The sequence below is a fragment of the Aspergillus lentulus genome (assembly GCF_001445615.1).
Source record: "Aspergillus lentulus DNA, contig: Alt16, strain: IFM 54703, whole genome shotgun sequence".
In the NCBI taxonomy this organism is placed as follows: domain Eukaryota; kingdom Fungi; phylum Ascomycota; class Eurotiomycetes; order Eurotiales; family Aspergillaceae; genus Aspergillus; species Aspergillus lentulus.
In genome coordinates this window covers 4,235,242-4,247,641 of record NW_028322113.1, presented here as the reverse complement: position 1 = coordinate 4,247,641, position 12,400 = coordinate 4,235,242, and the positions used below count along the sequence as shown (strand labels likewise).

Genomic DNA, 12,400 nt, shown 5'->3' with positions numbered 1-12,400 from the left:
AGTCTTAATGGAATCAAGAAGCCTATGATTCAAGACCCTAAATTCTGTTTTTTCTTTTCGGAGCGAAGAATTGTTGGTCTCTTTCGTATATACCCATGGCACAGGGGCTCGAGCGATGATTCAAAAATGTTATATATAGAGGCACTTTCCCCACTTTCGGGTCTCAAGTCAGGATGAACCAGACTGCGAGACTATCTATCCTTGGTAAGACCAAGGCCTGAACATTGACCCTATGGTATGATTTGCCGATGGGAAGCTTCACATTAATGTGGATGATCGTCGTATGTTGGGAAGAATTCGACTGTTGTTCTGGAAGCTTGGTAGTCTAGATCACCCTCTCAATTCAGAAAATATATTTTGTTTGCGCACCAACTGACTACAAAGACATAAGTCTCTCTTGGGATTCAGTGGATTGATGCAATTGTGACGATGATAATAAATGCAACGCCATGTAATGCAGCCCCTGACTCTAGTGGTAGGAACATGATGGTTATTCCATGCTTGTCATGTAAATAATGTAAGTGTATCTGTTTTCACTTGGGACGTTTTCTGGCTTGGCATTCTGATTGAGAGGTTCAGTGAGGGTATTGAGCCAAGTCTCTTTGAAATCTGATTACGTACAGAACTGCATACACTCTGGAAACGACTTGAATACAAGCATCGCTCCGCGTGGAGAATGCCCAGACTGACTGTCAGTTTTTCCCTTTAAGCCCACTCTGCTATTCCGCCCCTCGTTTCGTCTAATGATCGTCAGGGCGTCGAGTTGAATGGTCGAAAAACCCATGGGTTGTGTTTGGGACCCATCGAGGTATCATCTAGTCTGGCTTGTTAGATTCCCTACGACTACACCGTACCTTGGAAGCCTATTCCCTCTCCCTCCCTCAACGTCCGCCATCGTCAACATCTGGCTAGATATCCCAGTCGCTTTCTCGGAGTCGCGATGCTTGATCATCGCTTCTCTTCTTGATTTGTGGCACTTTTCAAATCTTTGATCTCTTTCATTGTTTTGTTTATTTTCTTGACTTCATCTTCCTTCGATTTTCCAACTATCCCGACATTCATTGAACCTTCACAGGAACTAGTATCACTATCCAACTAAGCCTGGTCTGCTGCGCTCCTTTCACTACACTCTTCATACTCTCAGGATCGCCATTCCTTTCTAACTTCTGTAATTCTTCCTCCTCCCTCCTTTTGTTATATCCTCTTGTGTCTCTTCCGTTTTTCTTACTCTTAGGGCCCTTTTCACAGTTTTATGCGCGACTCATCTAACCTTCTTCGATTTCAACAGAGAACCCTCACCAATGCGAAAACTTGCATTCACGAACGATTACAGCGACTCTGGATAGATGATCTGAATGGAACATATTCCGCTGTACAGAAAGAATAACTGCTTATTTCAAATTCCAACGCCTTGAAGCCCTTGTCCCGCAACCATGGCCTCCCGGCCGCAGTTTGGTGAAATTCGCTCCCAATCTTACGATACCCTCCGGAGCCCCTCGCCGCGCATCGAACACTTTGACGGCGAAATTCCTCCCGCGCTCTCTCCGCTTGATGCGTTCGCTGCTCAGGGTCGGCTTCTGGCCCGGCAATTGGAAGAGTCGAAACGGGGAGAACGGCGCATGAGCAGATTGCCCCCTTCCAGCGTCGCACGATCTTTGTCACAGGGTCGACCAGGCTATTTTCGGGCCCCATCATCCGGCGATTCTTACTACTCTCAAGGTGGAAGAGGCGGGGAGCTTGCGAGACGTCCTACTCAGAAGAACAATCCGGAGGTTGAGGAGCCAAAGTTTCGTCCACAGTCCGAGCACCCTCGCATTAGTGCTGTTTCGTATCTTGCCAGCGAGGATGGCTTCGCAGAGGATGACGAAGAGGCCACACCGACTGAAGGACATACGCCGCTTCCTATGGAACCCGATACCTTTGGAGTCCCGCGTGCTGAATCTCCTGACGAAGATATGTCTATGGGCAGTGCACCGGAGGCGCCTCCACGGTTCTATGCTTCCGGTCCCTCCAGCCCTGCCAGCCCTGTGTCTTCTGTTGGCCTTGCTATCGCTGCGCCATCTCGCAATTCGTCGACCGATTCAGCTTCTCGACTCAATGTCCCACGAGGCCTGGCACCGCCTCCTTCTCCGCTGTCAAGGCCATCCACCAGTTCCAGAGCCACTCAGCCGGAAAGTTCCGATGACGACTATAGCAGTTCGAACGCAGGGTCGACGTTTTCAAAACCGCGCAAGCTATCGTCCTGCAGCGCCATGTCGCTGCCGTACTCGCCAATGTCGGCCAATCCCCGCTCACATCCTCGGTCCCCATCCTTGAGTTCGGAGACGTCAAATACTACGGGCTATCTTCCCCGACCGTCGTTCAACTTCTCGCGTCCCTTGAGTAGGTCCAGCACGAGCCTTTCTGCGCCAGTCAGCATTGGTGGTATGGATCAGACGAACCAATCGGGCACGATGCATCGCGAGCATAAGCCCAGTCCTATTATTGTGCCTACGCATTCGGACCTAGCCAAACATTCTCATGAGGAGCCCTCATCCGCAGTGTCTTCATATATCTACACGAAGTATTCACTTCCTCGGGGTCGCAAGGTCTCCAGAGACTCTGTTGTGTTCTCCGGTCTGCAGACTCCAAACTTTGAGTGGAAAGAGCCGCTATTCGAAAGCCCACCTCCTGCCAGTACGGAAGCGCGTCTGAGGCCCTCTCGGACCCCATCTCCGCCGCCCTCACGACATGAGTCAGTATACTCGCAGTCCTTGTATTCACAGAGGGCGCATTCGATGTGCGGTACTCCAACAATAACCGGACCGCCGCCTTCGGCGAACGAACCCGGCCTGCGCTCTCAGGAGGCTGAGGCCACGTCTGAGCCTGAAGTTGACCAGGTAGAGCCTCCATCCGTTGAGAAACAGAAGGCGGTGGCACCTCCACCAGAATCGACAACCTCGAACAAAGAAGATAAAGAGGATACGACTTCTTCTGCGGACTCCGCCTCCACGATTCGACCGCAGACGGGCAGGGCAGCTTCATCATCTGGTATGATCACCGCAGATGAACATGTTGCCAAGGGGATCGAATGCCACGAGAATGGATCTCTAAAAGAATCTACATATCATCTACGGATTGCTGCCAAGCAAAATCATCCCACTGGGATGCTTCTCTATGCCCTGGCATGCCGCCATGGCTGGGGTATGCGACCAAACCAACGAGAAGGCGTGCAGTGGCTCCGCAAAGCCGTCGACTGCGTGGGATTGGAGCTGATGGACGATTCGAACAGCACTGTACCTCAGCGAGCAAAGGAGATGCAAAAAGCCTATCGTGCGCAGTTTGCTCTCAGTATCTACGAGCTTGGCGTGAGCCATCTGAACGGATGGGGTATCGAGCAGGACAAATCTCTAGCTTTGCGCTGCTTCGAGATCGCAGGTCAGTGGGGCGACGCGGACGCTCTGGCAGAGGCTGGATTTTGCTACGCGGAAGGTATCGGCTGCAAGAAGGACATGAAGAAGGCGGCCAAGTTCTATCGCCAGGCGGAAGCGAAGGGGATCAGCATGGTTGGGAACAGCTGGTAAGCCGGGATCGGACACCAGATAGATCGGCCGACGATACTAATACGCACTGATAGGATTTACAAGGACAAGTACAAGTCCGATGACGAATCCGCCCCCCGTTCTCGTGGCCGAGGTCGACAGGGCGGAACGCCTGAAAAGAACGCCCGCAGCAAGTCCCGAACTCGCAGTCTTTTCCATCGCAAAAAGTCTCTAGCAGCTGAAGCTTGAACAATATGCAGTTATCGTTGCCCACCATTTGTCGGGAAACAGAAAAGCCTCCGCTATTGTTCCTTGAGCATTTTTATCCTATATTTTCTTTTTTTGCTCTCCCTCGTTCTCCTTCTGATTCTTTTCACGCTTTGTCCCATTCGACTATTACAGCTCAGCAACAAAGTGTACTGCCACTGCGCTGAGTTGAAGCCTGTTCTTACATTCGTGTGAGTGTACCATCTAGAGCTAATGCTCGTGATGCTTTTTACTTTGTTCATTTTTATCTTTTTTTCACTTCATCAATCTTCTCTTCCATTCTCCTGTTCATTATTGATGTTCGAGCAGTACTTGTCGGCTGCCTCAGTCGACTCTGGTGCGGGTGCTGCGAGATCTGCCAATGGCCATTTGGCTGCTTTGTGAGCTTTGCCTCTGACTCTTCTTGGATACCCATAATTTCTAATCACTGTGTGATGCTGTCCCCTTCCATCACTTTTTTTTCCTTTTCTTTCTCTCCCTCTGTTTCTATCTTTCTTTCCAACAATTCATGCCTTTCTCTTTCTTTATTCTTTCTTCTCCACCTTTTCTTCTTCTTCTCTCAGCTGGCGATGTATATTCTGGCACAGTTTATACCTGATGATCCTCATGATACTCAAACTTAATTGAAATGTTTATCGGTACAGGAGGCCTTGGCCGCTCAGTTCTGGAACGTTTTATGACATTTCGAACAGCGTAGCTACTTGCTTTATATCTTCGAACAGTCAACTACTAAGCTATAATATAAGCGCAGGATAGGCTGGAAACGCCTAACGCGATGTAGCGCGTCGACTTTTATCTCCTAGTATGGTTACACAGCAGCTCTGATTGGCATTTTTGCCCTCATACTTAAGACTGACATATCCGAACCATTGGATAGAACTTGACTGCTAGAATGCTGATGACAGAGCACTGTAGATGATTGGCGTCTTTCGTACGACCCGAAATCCCCGTCAGCAGGGGAATCCTACGTCAGGTTGATCGTTTATGTAGATCATCGTCTCAGGTGTGGCTGATGCAATTATTTTTATCTTTTAGTTTGTAACAAACCTTCAGGATTATGGCGCCATTTAGTCCAAATCCAGTCGATAGATAATAACCCTCTAACATGAAACTGACGATCTGAGGTAATCAGAAAAGTTGGTCTTCGATTTGCGACTGTCGATCGATCTCAGGTGTCGGAGCCTTTGTCGTCGAATCAGCATCGCCTTCGCGATGACTGATGGTTGCTCAAAATCCCAAAATCATGAAAATCTTAATTGGCGAGTTTGAAGCTCCTCCGAAAGTTACCAACCAAGGAAGATGACTCGTATTCAGGATGGCGAACGGAGGAATCACCTAAAGCGGCCATTCCCGCCTGCAACCCCAGGTCACGCACTCGCGCTATCTTGTCCGGCTCTTTTAGTCTGCTCACTTTGTTGGTGGTTGGCTTGTTCGACCTTCTGGCTTCTGCGCCCCCGCGAATCTAACCCGAAATAAACAGCATTCTCTCTCATGGTTGCTTTTGTCTTGGCTGCTCTTTTTGGGCCCATTGCCTCCATTATTCCATGTTTCTCATCATTCCAACCCACTTGGTCTCACTTCTCCTCTTTACCCCGGCCTCCCAGTCCAATCAGTTCCTGGGCCTTTCTCTCCCAAGCTAAGCCAGGATCGACCATGGGGAAATTGGACTTTCTTTACGAGAGGTGGGATTGGACCCTCCCATCCACCACCATCCGGGCTTGCATCCAGGGTACGGCGAATACTAGAGTAGTGCCTCTCTAGTCCCTGCCAGCCTACAGCAGTACAAGTCGCCCCTCGTTTAGACTCAGCACTATCAATCACATCCAATCCAATCAAATCCAGAACTGCTACGTTATGAAACAACCCAGGATCATGCTTTCCTGGGAAAGAGCCTGCAAACCCAGCCATCCTCGACGCCCTTCAGCCTCGGCTGGATTGGGAATATGCCTCGCAAAGCTAACGCAAATCATGATGCATCAGCCATAAACTGCTGTTCATCAGCCTGATCGTGGCCATGGCTCTGTCTCATGCTCGCTTATCCCTCATCCGCCGAGGTCTTCTCATTTAATCTACGAGATGTCCCGTAACGGTCCTCGCCACGCTGCTTGTCTAGTATCCATCTGTCTTCTAGTCTCTAGCACCTTGGGTCCTGGCGTCCAAACCCCAGTCACTTGGCTCCCCCCTTCCCCCCCTTTCTCCACAAGATCCAAAATTAAGCAGTCGGGAAGGGGGAATGTTTCTGTACAAGTCTCCGGATATTGGTCAGAATTTATCTCCGTCAGGTGGAAAGATCCGCGGTGCTTGAATCTGGTTGCTTTGTATTTTTCTACATGTGATGGAACCTCGCCCCTCCTTGGGCATAGATATAGCACTTGACGGGTCCCTAGGAACTGGGTGGTCCGTCGCCTGGATTCTGGACTTTGACCATCCGTCGTTAGTACTTTTTTCGCCTTCCCCTTCGGTGGACGAACTAAAATAGGTAGATTCTCTCTTCAAGCAATTTTTTTTTTTAACCCCGTCGTTTTTCTGTGTCTCTATTATCTCCAATAAATTTCAACGGCCTTGGTTTGTTCTTGATGCATGACTCGGTATATCATTGACTATACCGTTGTTCTAGTTTTTGAACTGACGCTAATCATCTGAACAGGGTGTGCACTGTTAAACGACTGACTCTTCGACCACTTCTATACACTGACGCGCCGGGGATAGACCGTTTGTGTCACGCCATCCCGGTCATACATCAGAAACGTCGGACAGGCTACAGAAAGCACAATAGCGATCCGAAATGGCCGGCGGTAAGCCAGAAGTCTCCGAGGTTGGGTTTGTGGAAACCTCGTCTCCCAAACCGAGCTTTGGGAGACGTGTGCTCAACCACTACAAGCGGTGGTGGTGGGTTCATATCATCGCAATCATTGTGGTCGTCCTGGTGGTGACACTTCCCTTGTATGTTCTCTTCTGCGTGATACATGAGAAAAAAAGGCTCGGAGCTGACAAGACAATAGGGTGTATGTTGGCTATCCAAACATTGCACAAGGCGACATCAATGATTCCACATTGGAGATCAAGGAGATGATCATCTCCGATCCCACACCGGATTCGCTCTTCTTGGACCAGACACAGGTCCTCGGCTCGCACAGCATGTTCCATCCTACAATTTATGCCTTCGATGCTACTGTCGGCTTGCTGGGCGCTGCATCGTTCGCAACCGTAAGGGTTCCTCAGGTGAAAGCCAATGACGGCACTGTGGTCCATATCAGCCAGTCCCTGGACCTGAGTGATGTGGGTGCCTTTGGAGGATTTGCTACGGCGGTCATGCAGAATGAGGAGATCAAATTAACCATCTATGGCAAGCCCGACCTGAAGGAGGGTGGCCTGCCTAAAATCGGTGTGACGTACAACAAGACTGTTACCATGAAGGGTGAGTGATCAGGGCTCAGTCACACCCATAGGGTCGGATAAAGCTGATTATGCAAACTCTAGCTCTCAACAAGCTCGAAGGTTTCGCCATTACGGAAATGCATGCCTTGTCCGGTAAATCGTCGAATGGCGCCAATTTTGGTGGAACCGTGTACATCCCCAACCCATCTCCAATGACGATCAGCATGGTATGTTGCTTTCTTTACTTCAATGTAGCGTCGACTGATTGACCTAGGGCAATGTCACTCTCGACCTCTCTTGCGAAGGAACCTCCATTGGTACCTCGTACTTGAACGACCTGAAGCTGGTTCCCGGCAACAACACCCTGCCCATGACATCCGCCGTCAAACTGTCGGCAATCGCACCATTCTTCGAGAAGTACCCCAAGGGTCTTCCTGTGTCGATTTCAGGAAGCTCGACCAACTCGAGCGTCTACAACGGCCAAGCCATCCCGTACTTTAGCGAGGCCCTGGCGTCCAATACACTTAATGTGACCTTGGACCTTGCTAAGTTGCTGAGCTAATCGACCTGGTGACGTTGTTGAGAGATATCCTTACCGGTGGATATATAAACCACTGGACTTTTCTTTTCACTTCTTGCCTTACGGGGCTACATGTACAATCCAATGTTGATACATATATGCTAATGTTATGACGATTGGATGGATTTAGTCCATTTACTGTTTGCACATCTTCTTTTTTGACTCATTATGTTGACCATGCGGTAGTGATCGCCGACGGCGACGGACTCAAATACATATGATACCTTATCTTCTCGTGCTGTTCCGTGACCTATCATCGCTTTGAAGGTTGACTCCGACGGGAGTTCTGTAGCCAGCTTTGAACCAATCAAGTGAACCGTAAGTGCAAAGGAGATAGGGTTTCTTTGAAAACGACTTCGCAATCTGGATGACGGTATTAAAAAGTGCCAATCCGCTGGTGATCTCCAAAGAGAAATGGTTTCGTGGAAATGCATTTGGTTGCGGATGATAAGTGTGGTGCCTGAGGTGGTAAGGTGTCTACTGGCAACTTGATTCATCATCGCTGGGAAATAATTCAACCACAGGCAGGACCTTCTTCTACCCTAAATAGATCAGGAGACAGACCATCCATCGGCATCATTCGGGCACTTTCCGCTGAGAGATCCGAGAGATCAACCATGCGCCGATCTTATCAGTAATGCCAATGCAATGAATTCTCCGATGTTTCTCCAATCTCCAACACTTATCGCTGATGGATAACGACTCCCTCTTGGCAAGCAGCCAATTATTAACAGATTGGAGCGCTGTTACAGTGTCCTGGTTCCTGCATTGAGTTAAGTTCCAGGATTCCTCTTGCAGATAAATGCCTCATGCCAAGCAGAATTTGGAGTCGATTCCACATGGTCCTCGAAACGACTCCAATTGATATCGATTCCCATTACGAGATCACACCGCTACCGTGACGATACCTCCTTATCAGGGTAATCGCGAGACTTGGATAGTGTCTCAGTTCCTGGGTTGTCGTGCGGTCGACGGCTAAATGTTGACGAGAGTAACTATTTAAGGATGGATGTCCTACGATGCTTTGCTCCTACGGTTGCCTGGCGTGTACAGCACTTCAATACCTCGAAGCAGAGCAAAGATGACCAAACTGAGCTTCAAAACTATCACACTCGCGGCTCTGGTAGCCGTTGGGAATGCCTCTCCGTTTGTCTACCCCCGAGCAACCGGCTCAAACAGTACATACGTCTTCACCAACTCGCATGGCTTGAACTTCACCCAGATGAACTCGACGCTCCCTAATGTCACCATCCTCGCAACCGGCGGCACCATCGCCGGCTCCAGCGACGACAACACTGCCACAACAGGCTACACGGCCGGCGCGATCGGCATCCAACAGCTCATGGATGCCGTTCCCGAGATGCTGGACGTTGCCAACGTCGCCGGCATCCAAGTCGCCAACGTCGGCAGCCCCGACGTGACGTCTCCCCTTCTGCTCCGCATGGCCAAGACCCTCAAGGAGGTCGTCTGCGATGACCCAACCATGAGCGGCGCCGTCATCACCCACGGCACCGACACCCTCGAGGAGACGGCCTTCTTCCTCGACGCCACAGTCAACTGCGGCAAGCCCATTGTCGTGGTCGGCGCCATGCGGCCCGCAACCGCCATCTCCGCCGACGGCCCGTTCAACCTCCTCCAGGCCGTGACCGTCGCCGCGCACCCCACCGCACGCAACCGCGGCGCGCTGGTCGTCCTGAACGACCGCATCGTCTCCGCCTTCTATGCCTCCAAGACAAACGCCAACACCATGGACACCTTCAAGGCCGTCGAGATGGGCAACCTCGGCGCCATCGTCTCCAACCAGCCGTACTTCTTCTACCCGCCCGTCATGCCCACCGGTAAGACGACCTTCGACGTGCGCAAGCTCGCCTCCATCCCCAGAGTCGATATCCTCTACTCGTACCAGGATATGCAGAACGATACGCTCTACGACGCCGTCGACAACGGCGCAAAGGGCATCGTCGTAAGTCCTTTTCCCATCCCCGCACTGAAGCCAAATACTAACAGTGATGGTATCCAGATCGCCGGCTCCGGCGCAGGAAGCGTCTCAAGCGACTTCAACGACGCTATCGACGACATCGCCTCCACCCACTCCCTCCCTATCGTCCTGAGCTCCCGCACCGGCAACGGCGAAGTCGCCATCACGGACAGCACGACCACAATCGAGAGCGGCTTCCTGAACCCGCAGAAAGCGCGCATCCTGCTCGGTCTGCTGCTTGCCGAGAACAAGGGGTCCAAGGAGATCAAGGAGGCGTTTGCGAAGACTGGGGTTGCTTGATCGTGTCCTTCTTTTTTTCGAGTCGCATTTGTGGTTTTCATAGACTTCATAGACAAGGTTTTGATGGCTACGGCTATGGCTATAGAGATAAGTTGTTATAGACTCGTCGATTCAATAAAACGCTAGATGATCACGTCAGTTAGCCGCGTTATTGACAAAAACTGAGTCATCCAATCAGACTTGGAATGAGTGTTTCTCCAATATATTATGAAGTTGAGGTGGTGTAGCTCATCACGCCATAGCTGTGCAGATATCCTCATTGTACGCTGCACACCGTACGTCGACGGACTACATCTGCCACTCGGGCCCTGTTGGTCCTAGGTCATACCTTCGGAGTCCTATGGTACTTCGTACTGCGCTAGTGATCAGGATTAGGATCCCGATCAGATCTATCTGCTGCTGCTGAAGATAAAACTCCGACGAGGCGAATAGGATCGAGGGGCGTAATCGTGTGGACGATCGACGCACGGCTGAAGTCTGACCGTCTACTTTTGTTATCGGCTAATTGCCCACCTATTGACAGGGATTGTTGACGGTATAAGTAGGAAAGGATATCAACTTAATGATTTCACAACGGAATGAACCTCAAAACTCGCAAAAACTCGCAAAAACTCGCAAAAACTCGCTACTCAAAGATATAAAACAGACGATGCCTCCCGTTTTCCCATTCCGCCATTTTTCGATTCCTCGCTGATGTTGCACAAACAAACGTCCAAACCGCCGTTGACTGAGTTGGATATCCCAGATCACATATCATGCAAGGTCTTATACCCTGTCTCGATCAGGCTACGGGGTCCTCTTGCATCCCCTCCGATGTGCCAATAAAATAGGCCTCCCAGTTTCGCCTTGGTCGCAAATTTGGCCTTCTGTTGCACCGTCTCCGGGGTGTCGTATGTGACAAAACCGCCATCGCCGCCAACGCACCAGGCAGCGCCCGACTTTTCATCGTAATACTCTTTCGCGCCGGGCCGTGGTAGGTCGCAGTAGTCGAAGACACCATCCTCCCCTCCACAACCACTGTAACGCTGACCGATGTGATTACTGCCTAGGAAAGAGCGACCGTACGCCGGGATCCCGAGTAGAACCTTCTTGGGGTTGACGCCTTGCGCGGTTACGTACGCGATGGCCGACTGACACGAGATGGCCCCTGTTGGTTCTCGAGATGGGCTATACAGCTGTGACTGGTGTCCTGTTTCGTTGGTCCACGGTCCGGAGAAATCATAGGCCATAATGTTGATCAGGTCGACATAGTTCTGCGCCTTGCACAGATCTATATTTCGCAGGGCCCATTCACCAGCTGGAAGGCATGTGGCTAGTACATAGCGCGGTGAGGGTAGTACGTCACGCAACCGGGCAAGAAGACGGACATAGTCTGAACCCTCGGCGGGGCTTGAAGGGTGCTCCCAATCGACTGCAGACTGTCAGCATCATCCTGAACGGCTTGGACGTACGGTGCTACACACTGTCAATCCCATCGAGTCCGAACTCATCTACGAGCCCCTTCGCGGTCCGTACAAAAGTCTCCAGACGGGTTTGACTCCGAGCTACAGCGGCAAAATTCTCGCTTCCCTTGCCTCCTCCTCCGACTGAGAGGATGACCTTCATCTTCGAATATTGTGCTTTGAGTTGGGTGAATGCACGGAGGCAGCCATTGGTGCCGTCGACAGGCATCTGAGAGTCGGCCCATTCATCGCTCAACTGCATAAACAATTCGTCAGCGGGGTAAGAATAAATGATGGAAAGAAGAGAGAAGCAATGAAGGACAGAAGAAGAAATATCAAGTCCGGTTTGGGGATTCACATAAACTGTGCCGTCTTCTTTGACCCTAAATGAAAGAAAGACATAATGGTTAACATTTGTATCTACCTAGACCAGGCGATTAATCGCTTCGGCTGTGTGTATGACTAGTACCAAGCAAATGCATAGAAGATGTGAGAGATGAATCCCAATCTCAAGGACGAGGGAGGCTGTTTCCGATAGATCCTCCAATTCGCATAGTAGGCTGCGTTCATGAAGAACGGGACTTCATACGAGCTGCTGAAATTGTTGGACCGCTGTGCCGCCTTACGACGCCAGTGGGGGAAGATGGATCCGGAGAACATAATGCGATGAAGCTCGGCAGGATTGCCGCCGGATCTGTAGGTATTCTCACAGATCGACGAAGAAGCTGAAATGGATTACGGGAATAGAGAAAATCATTCGAAGTGAGGTTGAATATATGCAACTGAGGGAGTAAGAAGCAGCTGCCAAAACTGTTGACAGTATCACGTGTGGAAGGTCCTTTTTGGGTCTGACCTGTTTCTTTTTTGGGGTTACATAACTCCATCAGAGTCATGTTACTTCTACACTACAATTACGTTGACAAAAAGTGCTAAT

The 12,400-nt window shown here is 50.5% G+C and overlaps 4 protein-coding genes across 4 annotated transcripts; 3 read left to right on the top strand and 1 right to left on the bottom strand.

The window, feature by feature from the left end:
* Window positions 1–1,433: 1,433 nt before the first annotated feature.
* On the top strand, window positions 1,434–3,770 carry ALT_8837 (tetratricopeptide repeat protein; the record flags this gene model as incomplete). The annotated part of the gene is made up of 2 exons (XM_033558611.2): window positions 1,434–3,559; window positions 3,617–3,770. 2 exons carry the CDS (start codon window positions 1,434–1,436, stop codon window positions 3,768–3,770), a joined length of 2,280 nt encoding a protein of 759 aa, XP_033414502.2.
* Window positions 3,771–6,573: 2,803 nt separating this feature from the next.
* ALT_8836 (DUF3712 domain-containing protein) lies at window positions 6,574–7,728 on the top strand (the record flags this gene model as incomplete). Its single annotated transcript, XM_033558610.2, has 4 exons — window positions 6,574–6,731; window positions 6,791–7,206; window positions 7,269–7,393; window positions 7,441–7,728. The coding sequence occupies 4 exons, from the start codon at window positions 6,574–6,576 to the stop codon at window positions 7,726–7,728; spliced, it is 987 nt and encodes a 328-aa protein (XP_033414501.2).
* Window positions 7,729–8,827: 1,099 nt separating this feature from the next.
* Window positions 8,828–10,024, top strand: ALT_8835 (asparaginase ahrA; the record flags this gene model as incomplete). The annotated part of the gene is made up of 1 exon (XM_089600483.1): window positions 8,828–10,024. One exon carries the CDS (start codon window positions 8,828–8,830, stop codon window positions 10,022–10,024), a length of 1,197 nt encoding a protein of 398 aa, XP_089455376.1.
* A 746-nt stretch (window positions 10,025–10,770) lies between these two features.
* ALT_8834 (glycoside hydrolase family 18 protein) lies at window positions 10,771–12,126 on the bottom strand (the record flags this gene model as incomplete). Its single annotated transcript, XM_033558608.1, has 3 exons — window positions 10,771–11,435; window positions 11,488–11,849; window positions 11,936–12,126. The coding sequence occupies 3 exons, from the start codon at window positions 12,124–12,126 to the stop codon at window positions 10,771–10,773; spliced, it is 1,218 nt and encodes a 405-aa protein (XP_033414499.1).
* Between the last annotated feature and the right edge of the window lie 274 nt (window positions 12,127–12,400).